General features: G+C 45.7%; 1 protein-coding gene across 3 annotated transcripts; it reads left to right on the top strand.

The window, feature by feature from the left end:
• Positions 1 to 130: 130 nt before the first annotated feature.
• Positions 131 to 20,464, top strand: DDX21 (DExD-box helicase 21). Of its 3 annotated transcripts, none has more exons than XM_072628775.1 (16): positions 131 to 204; positions 2,612 to 3,124; positions 3,838 to 4,035; positions 5,895 to 5,970; positions 7,158 to 7,336; positions 8,171 to 8,288; positions 8,413 to 8,598; positions 9,165 to 9,310; positions 10,816 to 10,965; positions 11,507 to 11,668; positions 13,490 to 13,609; positions 14,040 to 14,113; positions 15,482 to 15,641; positions 15,942 to 16,076; positions 17,185 to 17,229; positions 17,517 to 20,464. In XM_072628775.1, the coding sequence occupies exons 2-16, from the start codon at positions 2,705 to 2,707 to the stop codon at positions 17,808 to 17,810; spliced, it is 2,463 nt and encodes an 820-aa protein (XP_072484876.1). In that variant the 5' UTR covers positions 131 to 204; positions 2,612 to 2,704; the 3' UTR covers positions 17,811 to 20,464. The 3 variants fall into 3 exon arrangements, with proteins under 3 accessions (XP_072484876.1, XP_072484875.1, XP_072484874.1); XM_072628774.1 differs by having other exon boundaries at positions 167 to 284; positions 2,615 to 3,124; XM_072628773.1 differs by having other exon boundaries at positions 169 to 284.
• Positions 20,465 to 20,531: the final 67 nt, after the last annotated feature.

Genomic DNA, 20,531 nt, shown 5'->3' with positions numbered 1-20,531 from the left:
CCCAGGGCTCCCGCGCGAGCGCCGATCCCGGCTCCTCCTCTGGCACTTCCGGAGGCCCGGAGCCCTCACGTGGTCGCCGGGAGTGCGCGCCTGCTTCCTGCTTCCTGCTTCCGGCCTCTGCGGAAGTGACGTTGCCGGCTCTCTGCTTCCTTTCCACGCGGTTGTCGGTTGTGGAGTGAGCTCGCGGCCAGAGGATTATGCCCGGTAAGCTTCTGTTAGAGGCCGAAGTCGAGTCGGAGGCGTCCATGGAGGCGACGGAGCAGACGCGGAAGCACAAACAAAAGGTTCGGGCGGGGGCTTTGAGGTTCGGACTGGGGCAGGGGGAGGGAGGTATGGGAGAGCCTCCTGGCCCCGGCTCCACGTGCAGCCCTGGCCGGGCTCGGCGCTCCGGGGCTCCTGATGCCTCTGAACCTCACTTTATCCATAGCACCCACCCCCCAACTGCGCTTTGCACGTGAGGACTGTGAGGTCCGGGGAGGCGAGGGGGCCTAAGATCCCGGATCACAGGGTCACGGGTGGGCCGTGGCCCAGTGGAGGAAACTGTGCCTAAGCGGTCTCCGGTGGCGGCGGGGGGCCGGGGGTGTGGGGTGAGTGAGGCCCCCGCGGGCCAAAGCGCCGGCTGTTATCGCTGTTCTTGTTAAAATTCCCCTCCCCAGCCGGGCGGAGGACCCCGGACCCCAGCCCCTAACCCCCTCTGGGCGATTCGGGCCGGACCCGACACCCAGTCCCTGCCTGCACGTGCTAGGTCTGCCCGGGGTGAGAGGATGCGCTCGTCATCGTGCCGGCTTGGAGCCGCTGCCCAATGGGCGGCCGTCCTAGGGCCTGGGGTGGGGTCTAGGGAGGGGCTGAGAGGCGGGCTCCCCTCTGCTGCCCCAGCGAGCTTGCTGTGCCCCGGCAGCCAACCAGGCCCACAGCGTTTATTATGGACTTGTGTATGTATGCCGGGAGAAAGGGGAAAGACTTATGCCTAATTATCAATACATAGAGCACTTACTAAGCCTTCTTATGCTCCAGACATTGTACTGTGCGCTGGGGATACAAATATAGGAAAATAAAGAGGTCCCTTCAGAGATTTTAATTGTAATGGGAAAGACCACAGATAAAGGGGAGCTGGGAACTTTGTTTAGGAACTGCTGGATTTCCCTTAGAAGGTGAGTTAAGTAAAGACATTGTGTTATACCCGCTTGAAATAATGGCATGACTTTTTTGGCCTGCAGATGTGCTCAGAGATCACAATTATTGTGTAAATGATTGTCCATTTCTTATTATAGAATTTTAACTTCTGTGAAATAACATTCGCTTAATACAATGTTTCAAGTTACTTGGGGTTAGGACACGTGGTGTGCCATTGACATCCCAGGAACAGTGACTAGTACTGAAAGGATAGCATGAGCTAGGGGTAGAATATGTTACAGAAAGCTTCACATCTACAATTAGACTGTTAGAAATTTAGGACCCGTGTTGGATCCATTTTTCTGCATAATTTATGAACTGCCAAGGATAAGGAAAGTTTGATTTCTTCTAATAATTTAGAATTCTGTGGTTTTGCTCTAGTCAAGAGTACACAGCATTTTCTGTACATTACCTGGTTTACCCCTCAGGTATCCAGGTAAAGTAGTTTGGGGGGAGGTGGGAGGTATTATATACCTCTTTTGGTATAAAACAATGTTGTGGCATCGAATTGTCACCATTGAAACCATCTCTGTCAAGATCAGTTACCAGTGTCAATGGCTTTTCTTCCTCCTAAACTCAACATTTGTGGTGTATCTTTGAGCAGCTAAGTTCACTGTCCTCTGGGACATTATCACTCAGAAACTAAAACAGATAAAAGGGACAGTCTTGATTTACCTGCAGCTCTTGACTGAAATATAATCTCCAAATCGCAACAAGGTGGTAGAAAAATGGGACTGATTGATAGATTTTGTTTCATTTGCCAGCATTCTCCTGAATTGAGTCTGGTAAAGAATAGTGAAATGCTCTGGGTGGGCTTTCTTTCCCATTCTTTTCTTTATTGTCCCTCAAAACCGTAGCTAGAAAAAGGTTGGACAAGAGGTGGTAAAGTGGGTAGAGCGCTGGGCCTGGATTTAGGAAGACTTGAGCTCAAATGTGACCTCAGATACTTATTAGCTGTGTGGTCCTAGTTAAGTCACATCACCCTATTTGCTTCAGTTTCCTCAACTGTAAAACGAACTGAAGAAGGAAATGACAAGCCACTCTAGGATCTTTGCCAGGAAAACCCCAAATGGGGTCCCAGAGAGTCAGACATGACTGAAATGATCAAATAGCAAAAAAGAATTAGTAAAGGAGGGGAGGGCAGCATGGTTCAGCAGGGATGTCCCTGAGTTTGGAGTTTGGGTACCAGGCTGAATTTAAATTTTGTGGCTGTGGGGAAGTGACATAACTTCTCCCATCTTCATTTTCCTCATTTGTAAAATTTGAAAGTTGAAATGGATCCAGATGGTTTCTAGGATTTCAATGAGATGGCCAGATGCAGTTAATTTTCTTTGCTATGTTTAGTAGTTGTGAATAAAGAAATGAAGATATTTGTTAGTTTAAAAAAAAGTAGATTTTGGCCCTAACGTGTGTCTCTTTGAATTATCTTTGAATTTAGCAGAAAGATAAAAAAGAAAAATCAAAAAATGAGAAACCAGAAAAGAAGGTCAAGGTAGAGACTGAGGAACTTTATTCCCCTAAGCCCAAGAAGATGAAAAGGGAGGCGCTCCCAGAAGAAGTCATTTCTCCCAAGTCCAAAAAGGCCAAGAAGAAAGAGCACCTCCTAGAGGAAGAGGAAGAGGAAGATGCTTCCCCTAAACCCAAGAAGTTCAGAAAGAACAAGGAGGGGTCTGTGGAGGAGCCCAAAAGGGTGGAGGAGCCCAAAAGGCTGAAGGAGAAGGAGGATGCCTCTAGCAGTGAGGTCTGCTCTAAGACCAAAAAGAGCAAAGAGCTTTCTGAGAAACTCAAGAAAGCCAAGAAGAAGGAGGGACCAATAAATGGAGACACAGGAGAGAAAAAGTCAAAGTTGCAGAAGGCATCAGTGGGGAATGGACTGCCCCACTCCAAGAGGGCATCTGATTCTGATTCAGAGGAGTCATCCAGTGAAGACAGTGACAGTGAGGCTGAGCAGGTGAGGGGCATTCTCACAAAGCAGGACAGTGGAGGTTGTTGGTTGGTTTGTTTTTTAATTGTTGGCTCCAGTTAATAGATTTCTACTCCAGATATGGTCTGAACAAGAGTAGAGGTCATGGGGGGCCCAAGACCCCTTATTCTGAATATTGTAGTGTACGTTACTGTAGCCCAAGGTGAAGCCTGCCCTCCTCCTGAATACCCTCGCCTTCTTGATGGTAAGTGGTAAGCTGTTCCAAACATGAACTAATTCCACCATTGCTGGGTTTGGTTGTCTCAAAACCAAGTATCTTAAAGTGGAGCTATTTTAAAAGAAGAGAGTTTCTTACTCAATTCGATGGCTCTTAGCTGGGAAGGAAGAGCAGGCTGTGGTATAGATGGTAGGCCATCAAGGGGAAAAGACCCTTGGCCAGCCAGAAGTGTAGGGAGAGGTGATTACAGCGAGTGGACTTTGGGATCTAGAGAAGCCCTTCTAGGTGCCATGACAGAGCTGAGAGTCAGGGCCAGCCCAGGCCTGGGGTGGTCTCCAGACTTTGCCCTGCTCTCCAGTTGGTGTAACCTGGCACATTCACTGGAGCTCTTTTTGGGGAGAACAGCGGGTGTAAGAGAAGGGACTGGGTGGATGTTTTTTAAGACTGTTGTGCTGTTATTTACATATTTTTGGTTGTGCTTTAAGATTGTATTAATTTATATGCTTAATACATGTTCATTCAGGAAAATGATCTTCATAAAGGAGTAGAAAGCCACGCTCTTAGTTTTAAAGGAATAAAATCCCAATTGCAAGCTGGACTGACAAAACAGTTTGAAGGGGGAGATGATGATGATGATGATGAAGAAGATGAAGAGTTGGAGAAACCCAGAAAAGATGAAAAGATGGGAAATGAGAAAGATTCAAAATCTGATGACACTGAGGTATGTGGAGACATTTTAGGCATTCTCTGTGAGTAGAATTTAGATGTGGAGGAATAATCCCTGAGATTTTGATTCATGTTCCCTCCTCTCCCCCAGCCTTCTTGTTCCTTAGTCCAATCTTCACTATCCTAGAGCTGGGGAAAAAGACATCTTTGTTTTCTTTAACCTTTAACTGAAATTTCATGTTTCTTTCAGTTACTTAGAGAACATTTTATGGAGAAGTCCATTGGCTTCACCAGACATTCAATGGGGCCATGTCACAGAATAGGTGCTGCAGTTAGTCGTTAAGATTTCATGAAATATTTAGTGCCTGTCCTACACTTGTGTTTTGGTCAGGTCCTTGAATCTTTTTATGCCTTGGTGACTAATTGCAGTAGAAGGATGCCAAGCATCAGTTTTTGAGAAAGTGGTTTTGGGACAGCTTCCGTTGCCAGTTGTTGTACAAGTATGGGATCCTATGCTCAAGTCACTCCAGTGGCTAGTTATTGCTTCTGGGATCAAATTCAGACTCCTCTAATGGTGATTCCCAGCTGTCTTCACATGGGCTTGTTGAGCTACACATTGTTTCCCTTCCTGTGCTGCTCATTCCAGCCAGACAGGCCTCTACAACATGCTTCCTGTCTTCTAGGTGCTTTGGCCTAAGCTACCTTGCCATGCCTGCAGGGACCCTCCCTCATCTCTTGTCAGGAAGGACCCCTGGGCACTTTGACCACTCAGCTCAAGCACCAGCTTTGGTGGCCTTCATAGGTCCCTTCCTGGGTCTTCCGTAGATATGAGAGAGAGAGAGAGAGAGAAAAAGAGAGAGTGTGAGTGTGTGTGCGTGCAATTTTCTGAATGTGTAGTAAAAGAAGTATTTTATAAAAAGTTATGGGCAAAATGTTCAAGGACCTAAACCTAGACTAATTGAAATAGTGCCATAACAAATGTCAAGTGCACCTACTTAATAAAAGTTTTAGAACAAGGCATAATGAACTTGAAGATCACTTGCACTTTAGGAAATTTTTGCTGTCTTCCTATGCCACTGAAAAAAGATTGAGAGTTTTGATCACTACACTCTGAACGCAAAGTTAGCATGGAAATTCCAGAGGTCAGAGGCATTTTTAATGGTGGACAATACTCATCTCTGACCAGATTTAGCATAAAAAGACTATGTAAATACAATGGAAACCTATGCAACTAAAACTGAGTCAAAGTGCCCTGATAGCAGAATTCACACCTTGTGCAGTTGTGCGCACACTTCCGACCTCTATGACCTCCAAGGTATCAGATTGTCACTCTCTGGAGCCATTTTTTACAAAGTCTACAGTAAGCCTGGCTTGCTTTTCAAAAACTTCATGGGGGGTTTTCAAAGTTCAAATATCTCATGTATGTTTTCTAGTGAGTTCTTTATTTTTTTGTCTATTCTGCCCATGTATGTAAATTGACTTATAGCTCCCTAAACAATCTTTGAAGTGTCTTTATGCAGATGGTTGGTTTTAAATAGTCCATAATGGTTCTCTTTTGAGTGGAATTAACCTTTAATAATAATGTTTTAGGGACCTAGTATATCCATTGTATTAAATTAATCCACAGATATTTGCCGTGTGCCAGACCTTGGGGACATAGAGACAAAACAGTCCTTGTCCTCAGAGAGCTTATTTCTGTGGTGTGTGTATGATGTTCTAGAAATGTCTGATTTTTCTTTTGTAAAGAGGATGCACAGTTTCTCCCTCTATAGACAATAAAGCAAAGTCTTTATATCTTGTGGCCTAAATGGCACTCCCTTCTTCAGCTTTGTTTCTTAGCCACAGATTATGTTACTGATAGAGGAAGCTGTTGGTTTCATTTATCCTGCTCAGAAGTGCTTTTTAATTTAATAGGAGTTATCTGCAGAACAGAAAGAAGGAGCTTTCTCTAATTTCCCCATCTCTGAAGAGACAATTCAACTCCTCAAAGGTAATTTTATTAGCCACTAAACTGTTATCTTGTTGGGAAAGAGATTGTCTTCATTGATGAAATGGTCTCTCTTGTGAGGTGCTGTAGTAAGAATCAGGGTAGAGTAAGGTTCCTTAAAATCCCAGGTATTCTAATAAATGATGTAAGAATTTTTGAGTATCTTTCATTTGGGAGAATCTGTTTTGCAGGTAGTCCGCAGGTAGTAGAAAATGTCACATATGGTGGAAGTATAAATTACCGAGGCCAGTTCCCAGCCCCTCCCTATGCCTTGGTTCTCTTTGTCTATAAAATGAGAGCTTGCACTAGGTGATTTCTAAATCTGGGGTCCTCCTAAGACAGCTGTGAAGTCCCTCCTGCACCCACAAAATTGGGGAGTGGGAGAAACCAGTTCATGCATTTGTTGCTGATAGAATTGCAAAGTCATCAAAGGTCTTGGGGGATCAGTCTAGCAATAGGCAATAGAAGTAACCCATATAAGTCAGCCTGTCTCTGTTATGTGCTTACTGTGTGCCAGGCCTATGCTAAGCCCTGGAAATACAAATCCATGCAGAAATACAGTATCTTTTCTCAGGAGCAGACGGTCTAACAGAGAGCTAGGACAAGAAAAGGATCAAGAAACCAGGGATAGAGGGTGGTGGAGGAGGAAATGGTCTTATCGTTTATTTCAGGAATTCTTCCCTATTCATGTAGATTTTTTTTTACAAAGGAAAACTCCTTTGTAAAAGCTCCCTGTGCCTAGGTTTTCATGGCAACTTTCTAATTCCCCAGAAGCCCTGGAAGGGCCAGGGCAGAGTACACACTCTCTGCGGACATGAAAGAGGAAAAGGCCATGAGAATATCTCAGGCCAGCAGGATCCTGGGGGGAACTGGAGGGAGAGTCAGCAAAGTTGGGTCATGTACAGCTCTTGACTGAAACCTTCATCTTCTTGGTTTGGATGTCTCTAGGGGTTTTGATTGCCAGCCATTCACACCGCCCCACTCTTCCATCTTTGTTGTTAGAAAGCAGATTTCCTTGTGGGGCTTTTAAATATTAAGTTTATAATGATTTTGAAAGAAAGAACTCACCTGATTGCTGTTCACCAGAAGCGTAGGTGGTATGCTGAAGGATGTTCTTAAGGTACAGCTCTTGGGAGGTAACTCTGTTGAATTGACATGTCATTCTAAAAATTAATTGGATTCTTTCCCAGCCCGTGGGGTGACCTACCTGTTTCCTATACAAGCAAAGACGTTTCATCATGTATCTAGTGGGAAGGACTTAATAGCCCAAGCCCGGACAGGGACAGGGAAGACATTCTCGTTTGCCATTCCCTTAATTGAAAAACTTCAGGGAGACTCTCAGCCCCGAGGAAGAGGCCGTGCACCAAAGGTAACCGCAGCACAAACCCACAGAGGCTTGCTTCCTAGCCACAACCATGTTCTGGGCAGTCTTTAGTTGTTGCTAATGGGAACCCTCTTGAAAATTCCCGCTTCTGTGCAATGAATGCTCAAAAAAACGATGAATGTGAGGGATGTTGTAGGAGAACAATCCCCCCATTGGGTCATCAGGCATAAGCTAGTCTCCACCCTGTGGGTAGGGAGACCCTGAGCCTTGGAGTGGCTGCCAGGGGCCTCGCATCTGGAGGTGCAGCTGCTTCTATGCTTCAAGGACTGGGATCTGTATTGACTAGTGGGGCTGGCAGAGACAGAGAAGAAAACATGACAAAAGGACCAGAGGAGGTGGTGTGAGAGCTGCCAATGGGCAGGAATTCACACCCAGGGCTCCAGCTGTGAGTCTCTGCACTGTTCTTAGCAGCTTGGTGGCTCAGCTTTGGCCCTAGGGTTAGGCAGATCTGAGTTCAAATGTGACCTCAGACACTTAATAGCTGTATGACTCTGGGCAAGTCACTGAACCACTGTTTGCCTCAGTCTCCTCATCAATAAAATGAGGATAATCACAGCAGGGTTGTTGTGACAGCCATATGAGAGAATATTTGTAATTGCTCAGCACCAGAGGAGGCATATTGTAGGTGCTTAATAAGGGCTTATTCCCTTCCATACCCTTCCTCAAGATCATGGCGTTCCACTCCCTGCCTGGGTCAGCTGTGTGGGAGTGAACTTTACTGCTGTGGAAGAGAGAGCAGGCCATTTGGGTCCTGTTGAGGTTTGGGCTTGTTGGGCACACTTGTCGTGATTGGGCCCAGATCTGTATTTTCTTGCCTAGATACTGGTCCTGGCCCCGACTCGGGAACTGGCGATCCAAGTCAGCAAAGACTTCAGTGATATCACCAAGAAGTTGACAGTGGCTTGTTTCTATGGTGGAACACCGTATAATAGCCAGAGTGCGTACAAATAGTGGGGTAAGGGGAGAAGGAGGTGACACTTGGGTTCCTATAGTGCTGGAGAGCAGCCTAGAGGCAAAAGGAGCCCCAATAAACACACCCTCTCCTGGTGGTTATTCGACAGTTGATCTCATTCGGAGAGGAATCGATATCTTGGTGGGCACTCCGGGTCGCATCAAAGACCATCTGCAGAATGGCCGGCTTGACCTCACCAAGGTGCAACATGTTGTACTGGACGAGGTGGACCAGATGCTGGACATGGGCTTTGCTGAGCAAGTGGAAGAGATTTTAACTGTGGCGTATAAGAAAGGTAAGTAAGGACTAATAAACTCAGGCCACTGTTATAATGGGGAGAGTCCACAAGATCCTGGGGCGGTACTAGAAGGTAGCCCAGAAACCAGGTCAGGGTGGGAAAGTGGGCTGCCTCTCCTTAGAAGAAGGAGGTTTCTTTTCAGCCCCAAAGGTGTGGTTTTTGGTTTTTTTGGGAATGTGACCTGAGGCATAAATGGTGAGTGCCCATGCTCCTTGTTTGTGGGGGTCTGCAAGGCCTTTGTGGGGGAAGGTGGGGGGACTGCCTTCCCTCTCAGAGCCTCATTTCCCTGATCTTGAAGAAGAAGAGATTGGTCTGGGTCATTCACCTGCCCTGAGTAGCCATAAGCGCCCCTGTGTATGTTAGGGGTCACCTGCCTGCTGCCCGTCTTACTGTGCTGAATTAGAGTTCTATCAGATTCTCACTTAGCGCTGAAACCTCACGCAGGCTTTAAGGAAATGCAAGGGTCTAAGTCTCCACCTTGGAATCACCTTGGATTCTTCCCTTTTTCAGTCTTGTAGAGGAATGCGATTGATTGATTGATTGATTGATTGATTGATTTTAAGATTCAGAAGACAACCCCCAGACGTTGCTTTTTTCCGCGACATGTCCTCACTGGGTCTACGATGTTGCTAAGAAATACATGAAGTCTACTTATGAGCAAGTGGACCTCATTGGGAAGAAGACGCAGAAGGCTGCCGTCACCGTAGAGGTGAGTGACTAGGGTCTCTTCTCTTTGCCTTGTTGGTATTATAATGGACAAGAATGGACTTTGGCCATGCTGCCTATAAAACCGCTCTTGAAAACAGAAATAGAAAGGTCTTATTTTCTTGTTTTGGGTTCCAGAATCTAAAGGCCAATGAAGCTCTTAGTGTTTGATTTAAATTTCAGCATCTTTATCGCATAGCTTTCTGTGGCTACTGCGCTGCATGTGGTTCCCCTTTGACTTGGTTATGCCTTGTATCCATTACCAGGTGGTAATTAGAGGCAACTAGAAATTACAGCCTCTTGGAGGAGAGTCTTGGGGATTGGAGAGCCAGACCTTCGTCACAAATGGAGAAGGAAGAGACCAGAAAGGGGAGGCAGGCAAACTCCAAGGGAGTTGTGGGCGTGGTGGGGTTTCCGTCTGTATTTAGCTCTGACTTAGAGGGGCCTGAGATGTTGCTGGACAAGGGGTGCAAGTGTTTTCCTAGAGTCATCTGTGTTGTCTTGACTGATAGTTCAGGTAGACAAAGGGCTTCATATCATCTTGCTCAGTCTTCATGATGACCCTGGGTGGTAAGGGATAAGGGCTGTAGGCATTATGATTCCACTTTACAGATGAGGAAACTGAGGAGGTAGGCTGTATAGAATGCTATCTTGAGGTTTAAAAAGAGAAAAAGAAAATAGAAGTGGGAAAAAGTCAAACTTAGCCTTAGCCCAGCGGGAGAGCCCCTTTTTGAAAACACGAGGAAGCCCCAAATGGAGCTTGAGGTCACTTTTCTTTGCCCAGATCAGCCTGTTCTGCCCTGACCTCTAAATCTAGATGATGCCGACAGTACCAGTGACCTCTTCTGGTGCCAGCCACATGCCTGCTGTCCATCTCCCCACAGCAGTGAGAATTTCCTCATCCAGTTTGCCACCAGAAGAGGTGTGGGCAGAGGGCTGCCCTCTGCAGTCGGGGCTCTTGGGCCTTGAGGCTGCCTCTTGTGCCTACCGTTGACTTACATGGTAGCAGCAGTGTGGGGGAAGCTTAGGCCTTTTAATATGGGGCCGGAAACTGTGTTTTGTATTTGATAATTTCATTTCAGTCATTGATTTCCTTTGTGATTTTCTGAAGAGGGTTTGTAGGGCTTCCCCAGGCTGCCACAGGAGTCCAGTTCACAGGCCTAAGAAGGCTGGCTCCAGCTTCTCCCCTCTTCCCTGCCATATTGTTAGTGGGGTCCTATAATATCTGATAGATAAGGGTACTATGCACTTGGGTTTAGCACAAAGATTATTTTTGCTTCTTCAAGAGCTGGGAGTAGTAATCTACCAGTCATTCAGTCATTCATTTAGCATTTATCAAGCACCTACTAAGTGCCAGACACCGAGCTAAATGCAAAAAGACATAAGACAGTCCCCTGCCCTCATGCTCCCAGTCCAATTAAAAACAAGCCACTCAGCTCCCTGTGCCCAGCACTTGGTCTCTGGATCCTCTCAGACAAGGCATCAATCACTTTTTTCTTCTTCTCAAAGCATTTGGCCATCAATTGCCACTGGTCTCAGAGGGCAGCAGTCATTGGCGACGTCATCCAGGTCTACAGTGGGAGCCATGGACGAACCATTATTTTTTGCGAGACAAAGAAAGAGGCTCAGGAACTCTCTCTGAATGAATCAATAAAGCAGGTAGGAAGTGATCCCTGGCCTGCGAGGTGGAGAGGAGTAACCATTGCCCCCCAAAAAGTGACTGAGTAGGAATAAGCTACCACAGAAGCTTCCCTTTTGGGCCTTTGAGGTGGGGCTGCTTTGTTTCTTTCGTCAACTGCCAACATGGCGGATGTAGGAAACACAAAGATGCTCCCAACTCAGAGGGGACACTGTTCTTCATGGGATCCCATGTTAGAGATAGAGGGGGCCCTAGATCAGAGCCATAGAACTTGAACCCTGGTCCCCTAATTTTCAGACCATAGGCTCTTTCCATTCCACCTTGTATCATTGGCTTATCTTCTTGTCATTGTGCCCTGTTTGAGTGTATGATTACAGGTGGCTATTGGGTAATAAGTGTGCCAGGGAACTTAGACACATTTTTTTCTTTGTAATTTTCAGACAGGAATTGTGACAGGCCTGGCTACTTTGGGGGCTCTGTGTAAAAAATCATCTGCTTAAAACAATTTAGCTTTTCAAGTCCTTTGGTTCCTTACTCAGACCTAGTTTGTTACTTTGTCAGGACGCCCAGTCACTGCATGGAGATATTCCACAGAAACAAAGGGAAATCACCCTTCAGGGTTTCCGGAATGGTAAATTTGGTGTCCTGGTGGCAACCAATGTGGCAGCTCGGGGCTTGGACATCCCTGAGGTGGACCTTGTTATACAGAGTTCTCCTCCAAAGGTAAGGGCAACAGTACCTTCCTTCTTTCTGCTTTGCCTAATTGTAAAATAGAGACGTTCAGGCTTTGCTTTTCTGAACCTGACAAACACCAACAAATATGAACCATCCTGTATACAAAGAGAAAAGAGAGGAATAAATGTGGAGTCATGGGCATGAAGTTAATCAGGCCCGTCTGCTGTCCTGCTTCTGCGTCGTCTTCTGACCTTCTTCCTGTCCTTGTTTTACATACTCGATTGATGCTTTTTTCTTTCTTCACTAGTTCTGCCCCTCTTCTCCCTCCCCAAAAGACTCTCCTTGTAACACCCATGCACAATAAAGTGATCCGTGCATTGGTCCGACCCCCAAATGCCTGTGTCATTCTGCACCTCCCCTCCATCTCCTCCTGGTCCACTGCAGTCATGGGTGGGTGGTGCCATTGTAGAAATGCTTCTCTTCACTCTGCATCAAGTCAGACCGGCTTTTCCAGGTTTCTCAGGACTTTCCTCTTTCTTCATTGCTTTCCACAGTCATATTCTATTTGTTCAAGCCATTCCCTCAAATGAGGTGCACATCTTTAGTTTCCATTCTTTGCTGCCATGGAATTTTTTTGTGTATATAAAGACTTTCTTTCCTTTGATCTCTTTTGGAGTGGTAAGGCTGGAGCAAGGCTATACGCACAGTTGACATTAGTGACTTGGGGTGGGGGGGGCATTTCCAAATTGTGAGGATCCATTCACAGCTTCACAAACAGAACATTAATTTGCCTAACCTTCTACAGCACCACCAACAGTCCAATAGTTGTTCTCTCTCTCTCTCTCTCTCTCTCTCTTCTTGCCTTCTTTTCTTCCTTCTTTCCTTTCTTATCTTTGTCAAATCAATGGTTGTGGGGTAAAAACGCACGAATTTTAATTTGCAGTTTTCTAGTTATTAGCGATTGTTGCATATTTTTCATATCGCTGTTGATAGCTGGTTTTTCTTTTCAGAACTACTTGTTTATATTCTTTGACCATTCACCTTTTGGAAGATAAAACTCTTGCTATTAATGCAGAGTGCTACACAAGGCTTCTGGGGCACCCTCTCTTTTTTGATCTGTTCCCTATTTGCCTTGGAAATGAGACCTCTGTTAAAAAAAAATTGTTACAAAGATTTTCCTGGTTCACTGTTTACCTTCTCATTTTAACTGCACTGATTTTGTTTGTAAGAACCATTCAATTTTATAAAATCAGAGTTGTCCATTTTCTATGTCCTATGACACTCTAATAATTCTTTGTTTGGTCAGGAATTTTCCCCATCCATCTTTGTGAAAGATAGCTCCTCTTTGTTCCTCTAATTTGTTTATAATGTGACCTTTTATATCTTTGTCTTGCTTCTCTTTGGTATGTGGTATATTAGACCCTAGTCTAAACCTAGTCTGACTAAGACTGATTTCTAGTTTTACCAGTCAATTTTGCCAAACCTTGAGTCCTTGTCCCTTGAGAATTGGGTCTGCCTTGGTTAATTTTTTAAAAGAACGTTGCACAAACCCTCACAAGTCTGGAAGTTTACTTTGGTGTGGCATTAACAGCTTATGAGTTATTAAAACAATAGCCTTAAAGTAATCACATATACATTCTTTTGATTTATAGTGCTAAGAAACATTGGCTTTTATTTTCTTTGATAGAAAGTAGTGTCATTAAACTTCTCAAGTGACTCAGGGTTTTTATAAAACAATTTACTCAGTTGTGCTGCTGGAATCACCTAATTAAGATGTCATTTTCTCTTCCTCTGCTGGTTCTCTATGAGCTGTTGCTTAGAGATTTTTCCCTTTTTTCCAAATGTCAGTTCTCCATTTTATTGTCCTAGGATGTGGAGTCCTACATTCATCGTTCCGGGCGGACAGGTCGAGCTGGACGGACTGGGGTCTGCATTTGCTTTTATCAGAAGAAGGAGCAACATCAGCTAGCGCAGGTGGAGCGACAGGCGGTGAGTGCACATGCTTTCTGTCGGACTGCTGAGCATCAGGGCAGCTCCAGGGGTGGAAGCCCTCTTGTTTTAGAAGGCATTGATCCAGCCCTCTGTCACCTTGGGCAGTCACTAAAAGCTGGTGGTTAAGTGAATGAATGTGGACTCTTGTGTTCTCCTTTGATCTGGAGCCAGTTGGGAGAACCTTTGTTATTTTTTTTGTGAGCAGTTTGGGCATTCAAATTCACAGCTATAAAGTAACTATCTTAGCTGCTGGGAAGGCAGTGGGGTTGTGGTGGGCACAGCTTGACATTTGCCTGGGTTAAGAACTGTGTGTCATGTGGGAAACAGTGCAGATAGGGGTGTTTCCATCTCAGCCCCACTCCTTTTGGTGATGTTCATGATTGAGAGAAAGCTAACCTTGTGTCTGTTCTGATCCGACATCTTATAGGGGATCACATTCAAATGTGTGGGTGTTCCCAGTGCTTCTGAAATAATTAAAGCCTCCAGCAAAGATGCCATCAGGTATGTAGAGGCCTGGGGGTGCTTGTTGTCCCAAGGGTCACACAGCGGTACTTGGTTATCTGGGGGTTTTTTTGCCACCCATATTCTTTGGTATAAGGGAGGATTCAGTGTGGGGGAATTTGGAGGAATGAGTCTGATGTTTTTGCAAAGGCATGAATAAAAGTAGTTAGCTGGAGGGAGAGATCAAGGGGATATCGAAGGCAAGAATTTAGAATGATTATCACCTAAGATGGGTCCCCTTCTGCTGGTAGAGAGTTAGGCCACCCCAGGAGTTGGCTGCCCTATGTGAGTGTCATACTACATGTTGCTTTCTCCATTCAGCTCAGGAGGAGAGACAGAGGGGCTATCCTGGGACCTTGGGATTCACCAGGAAACAATGAGGGCTTGTCTTGAGGGGTGGGAGGGTCACACTAGAGATTGTCAAGAGGCAGGAGTTCCCCACTCCATCTGTACATATACTTTTCTATATCTCTGTACGTCTGTCTCTGTGCCCTTCTTGGGCCTTGCCGGGGTGGGGCAGTTGCCAAAAATATCAGCCTACCATTTTACTGTGATATTAATTCAATTTTGAGTTCCATGTTGAATTCTAAGTAGCTCATGGAAGGTTCATTTGTTAGATTAGTGTCTTTAATGATCACTTAATAATTGCTGCATAGTTTGGCAGGGGTTCTGTGATAGTTGGAGATGACGATGATGGGAATGGGGCAGAGCTGGGGTTTGGGGATGCTCTCGCAGGACAGGAAAGAGGAGAGTTGTGAATAAGGAGGTGGACCAGGCTCGTCCTTGTGTAACTCTGGCTTGAGCAGATTTCTGAGGCTTCTTCAGTGTAAGATGCTCTGTGGATGGATGTATTTATGAACAGCCAAGGACACGTAGCTTGCCAGGTGTGTCAGGTGGTGGTGCTGGCTCTTTCCCCATTGTATAGGAGTGTTGACAAAAGGTAGCACTCACTGTCCATAAAGATGCAGTGGCCTCCAGTTAAAGTCTGCATTTAGCCTGGGCGTACCACAGTTGTATCATCCAGCCACTCTGGGGATAAAAAGTGAGATTGCTTTAGCTCCAAGTATTCTCTAGGTAGGGTAAAGTGCTAGTATTAGAAGTCAGGAGACCCCTTTCCTATCCTGCCAACAGGTGTTACCAGTTGTGTGCCTGTGGGCTGAGAGTCACCCACCCAGGCTCTCAGTCTCCTCATCTCTAAAATGGGGTTAGGTCCAGAGGAGGTGATGTGTATAAAGCACATTGTAGATGTAACAGTGCAAGACAAATGCCAGCTGCTGATGATTCTAGATACTAGGCTTAAAATCTCTCTTAAGGTGCTGAACACCTAGAGTCCTTCCCGAAAATCATCTGTTCTTGGTCACTTCCTAGGTTTCTGGATTCAGTGCCGCCTGCAGCCATTAACAACTTCAGACAGACAGCTCAGAAACTGATTGATGAGAAGGGAGCCGTGGAAGCTTTGGCTGCAGCATTAGCCCATATCTCAGGGGCCACCACTGTTGAACAGCGATCCTTGATCAACTCCGATGTGGTGAGCTGCCCACAGTCGTGATTGTCACCTTGGAGGTGGGGGGAGATCAGTCTGCTTCACATGATTGTCTCCTGGTTTCTGTGCAGTTTGCTTTGTTCCTGCATGAGAAGTAAATCACCTGTGTGCATTTCTTTTAAAAAGATAAAATGTTCAGGTGCCTATGATTCAGTCTCTCTGCTAAGAAGGAGTCTCTTGTTAAAGGAAGGCTTTTGTTTTTAGGGAGAATTGCTGTCTTCTAGTGCCCTTTAGAAATTAGCTGCTTCTGTTGCCTAACGTCTCTTCTTGGTTTCCCTGCCCCAGGGCTTCGTGACAATGGTCTTGCAGTGCTCCATAGAGATGCACAACATCGGCTATGCTTGGAGAGGACTGAAAGAACAGCTTGGGGAAGAGATTGATGACAAAGTCACTCGGATGACCTTCCTTAAGGGGAAAACGGTAAGGCTGGAACAGGTGGCAACACGGGCTTCTCTGGATAAGGGGCAGCAGGTGGGAGACCTTCCCTGCTGTGAACAGAAGGTGGTCAAGGTCCCTGAAAAGAGCAGAGTGGGTGAATGGGGCTTCATTCCCAGTGCCTGCCCAACACTCACCATGGTATCAGATAACTGGAAAATCGGTGCTTGTGGGTGGAACCTCAGTCCAGGTCCCATCTGACTAGGATGGGAGCAAGAAGAGGGAGCAGAGGGACGAGGGGACAGCTGGGGGTGTTGTGGTCGGGTCGATACTTCCTGTGAACGTTCAGAACTGAGATGGAAACTAGAAAGTTTTCTGTGGGCTCAGGTTTGGAGCAACATTTAACCTCTTTGCACCAAGATGAATTTTATGACCTGAATGATCTTACCGTGGAAAATAAATCATTCCTTTCCTTTTTAGCTTTTCATTGGAAACTAGATTTCCATGATAAAACTAGACTGACAATTTGCCTTCCTTGATTTTGTTGATGTGGGCACCTGTGGATGGCTCTGGGTCCACCTTGCTCATGTCAGGTGGTATCAGAGCTGTGCTTTGAACTTGGGCTCTTGACTCCACCAGTCCTTTCTCTAGGGCACCAGGTGTTCTGCTGGTGCGGATTGCAAGTCTTTTTCCCTTTATCCCTCTCTGTCCCTAAATTCTCCACACTCTGGAGTCTGTCCCATCCATCCTTGAGTGTCTTGAGGACTTCAGTGTAGCTCACTCCATCCACACCAAGCTTACTTCCTCTCCTGATCCTTGTACTCCTTGATGTCTTTGACACAAGTTAATAGGACAGCAGGGTACTCCTCTCTCTCCAAGGCTTTCTTGTGGAATCCTATTTAGACGGAAGATTCCCTTCCCATAGTGCAGTTCAAGCTCTCTGTGTTAGACCACTCACACTCTTGTGCTCGGCTTTGGAGAGCAGCTCCATGTATTCCATATGTGATGGCACATCTCCCCTCTTCAGTCTGTGGCATACGGATAACATCTGGACCATGGCTGGATGAGCAGACACCTGTCTGAGGTTACTCAGCCTTGTCAGGGACTGAGGGATCCCTTTGTGAAACTCTTCATCCTGTTCCTTTCTTTTTAGGGCGTTTGTTTTGATGTTCCTGCTGCAGAAGTAAAGACATTCCAGGTATTCTCATCTGGCATAGTGTGGGTGGGATATAGCCTCTGGGTCCAGCAAATGGCTTGTGAATGTAGAGTCCTTTTCAAAGTAGGGGGAGGAGAATTTCCCATCGTGCTTCAATGACCAGAGCAATCAGGATGGTGCCCATAGCATTTAGCATTCAAGGGAAGTCACCTTGGGGTTTGCACCACTTGTAGAGTCGGGAGTTCTTTGGGAGGATGGGAGATGCTTGTTTTCCTTCAGATGGTATCTGGACAAACTGAATTGAGACAAACATACCTTGTGTTCCCCAGGAACAATGGCAGGACTCAAGGCGTTGGCAGCTCTCTGTGGCCACCGAGAGACCCGAGCTGGAGCAGCAGCCTGATGAAGGCAGAGGCTTCTCTAGTTTCCGGAACCAGAGGCAGGGAGGTGGTGGCCGAGGTGGCAGCCGGGGTGGTGGCCGGGGCGGCCGGAATGGTGGCGGCCGGAATGGGGGCGGCCGGAATGGGGGCGGCCGGAATGGTGGCAGCGGCTTCAACAGGAATGACAGATTTCAGAATAGAGGCCAGAAGCGAAGTTTTCAGAGAGCATTTTCTCATCGTTAAGATGAGCAAAAGGACACAATTAAGTTTGAAGAGACAGCACCACCCTCCCCAGTGACTTTTGTAGACTCTAGACCTGCTTCTTGCTTCCTTCTCCGCTCACCACCTGGCTATTGTCCTTTGGGGCAGCTCTCAGCAAGAGATGATGCTTTCTGCCTCGAGGCCCGTCCCTGTTCAAAGGGATGTTCGCCATCCCTTCATTTGTCCACTGTGTCTTCAGAAGTTTTTCTTTGGGACAAGTGTGTCAGTGCACACGTGTTCATTCTGAAATTCATGTTAGTGGATTGCTTCTAAGCTCTGCCGTCTTTGGAAAGGAGTAGAAAAGTATCTCTGTGTAGTGTTTTACCCTGAGGATGAGCTCCCAGGGCACCCAAGCTCAGAAGATCTTTTCTTCCATAGCCAAAGATTTGTTTTTGCAACAGATATTCCTAGTCCACCAGCTGAATGAATTCTCTTGGGGAGACATTGGGCATCGGCTTGTTCTAGAGCCTGGGTCCTGCTGATGATGCTGTGGGTTTGATATCTCATAAAGAATACATTTTTTGTGCATCTAATGCTATTTTGGTGCTTGAGAAATAAATCACAAGCATTCTCCTCAGTGGCATGGGACCCAGGTGGCTTTAACCAGGTTCTGTCAAATCTTCCTTTATGGTAGACAAAAAACTAGCAAATTTTACTGAAAGCATCTGTTAGAATCTCAGGCATGGGAAGATAATTTTATGCCCTTTCCCAGGTGGAAAGAAAGGAAGGAGGCAAATATTTGTCTACTTGCTTTGAATTCTTCTCCATTTGGGAAAGAAATATTATTTATTTCGGAGAAAAAATCTTGACTTGCTAACCAGATGAAATAAACTATTAGACAACATTTTTCAATTAAGAGAAAAAATTCAAAACCACTACCTAGGGAGCTATAAAACTTGGAGAAGTGTTGACTGATAAGCAGGTTCTGTTGGTAATAGGAAAAATATTAGGTTGATTCTTATTGTGTAAATTTCCATAACCCTATTATGTTATAGAATATGTACATTGGCTTTTTGATTCCACAAACATTTATTAAGCACCTACTGTGTGCTAGAGGTTGTTCTGAGAACTCTTTCATTGTGCAGCAGAGATGATTCATTAGGTCACTGTGCTCTTTCTGCTTTGTAAAGTATCTTTGGAGGTTCCGTTGATGATCTGGGGCATGTCCATCCCTCCCCCATAATGGTGTTCCCATCCCTCCTCTGGGTGTCTTCTGTAGCCCCCTGACAACCTGTCTCAGCCCCTGGGGTGAGCTGCCCATTGGTGGTGTGGGGATTACTAACTCTTGTCTCAGTGTGAGGGCGGTCTAAGCATTTATGAAGCCCCTCTGGTGTTCCTGGCACTGTGCTGCCCCCCAGTTTGATGACTCTCCTTTTGCTCCCAAACTTCAGATCACCCTGGCCAGATTTAGTGGAAGGAACACTGGGTTTGCAGTCAGAAGATGTGGGTTTGAATTCCAGCCCTGCTGCTTACTAGCTTGAGTGACCTTGGGTGAAGGGTATGCTGCCATGACTTCTTATGACCTTGGGAACCCCTGTTTTTTCTCCTTTGGCTCCTGAAGCTCTAGCTCATTGCCAGGGTCGTGGTGTTTTAATACTGGTGAGCATGAGGCATCGGTTTGTTCTAGAGGCTGAGTCCCACCCTCCCCCCACCCCCCTAGCTGCCCTTGTTAGTGCAGAAACAATCAAAAGGCCAATTTAGCAAGTATTTTCATGATCAACTAAATCCCCCCTTATTGATGCTCTTGGAAATCCTTTGAACTTCCCATTCTGGTTCCTAATGCTCTACTTAGGTGCTTGGTGACTGGGAGAATGCTAAAGCCTCTCATTCCACCTTCTGTCATCACGTCTGGGAAGCCTGGAGGTCCAGCTTTATTTTTTCAGATGATGAAGGCACAACTTTTCAGACGTGAAGTAACTGATAAGGTTACTGATACTTCTTTTGAGTATATGGCACAATGTCCGACTTGAACCTAGGGCTTCTGGTCCTGAGTCAACTGTCTTTAGTGCAGGGTTCTCTCAGCATCTCATACCTTTTAATTGGGTCCACCTTGGTGGGGAGAGGTTTTTACAGGTCACGAAATGCACCCCATTACTGTGATTTAGTGATTAACAGTGGCCAAACCTTTGGTGGGCAGCCAGCAGGATTGGGTTTGGAACTGGTGTCGCCTTGTATTTGGCAAGGTATCTAAAGGGCACTCCCTTGTTTGTGGGCATACAACTATTGTGCTTTGGAATCAAGAATGCTTCTGTATGTGAACAAAAGAAAATTTTAGTTCTGAATATAAAAGCTAGTGTGGGGTTCGTTTCTACTTTGCAGTATTAGACTTTCAAGGGAAAATGCTAATATTCATAACAAAAGGCTGTGGGAAAATGTAATTTTCCTGGAACAAGACTTGTACATTACATTCATTGGTACCTAAAAAGAGTTTTAATGAGGTTTGGTTGGGCTGGCCTGCGGACCTCACTACCGTTTTTAATTTAGTTCTCATGAGAAAGTATTGAGTTCCAGATTTTTTTTTACAAATGAATTTTCAGAATACAATCTGTTTATGAATTGGGAACTGTCAATGGATTATTAAAGGTAAATATTTTCTAAGATATTGTCTTATGTCTTAATTAAAAACAGTTTCCTTATGCCTGTGCTGCTTTTTCTTAGTACCACAGCGGCCTGGGCCCTGCAGAGGCCTGAAAGGTGTGTGTG

The sequence above is a fragment of the Notamacropus eugenii genome, chromosome 1, assembly GCF_028372415.1.
Source record: "Notamacropus eugenii isolate mMacEug1 chromosome 1, mMacEug1.pri_v2, whole genome shotgun sequence".
Taxonomy (NCBI): Eukaryota; Metazoa; Chordata; class Mammalia; order Diprotodontia; family Macropodidae; genus Notamacropus; species Notamacropus eugenii.
Note: the sequence above shows the minus strand (reverse complement) of the source record. Positions and strands in the feature narration are given on the sequence as shown.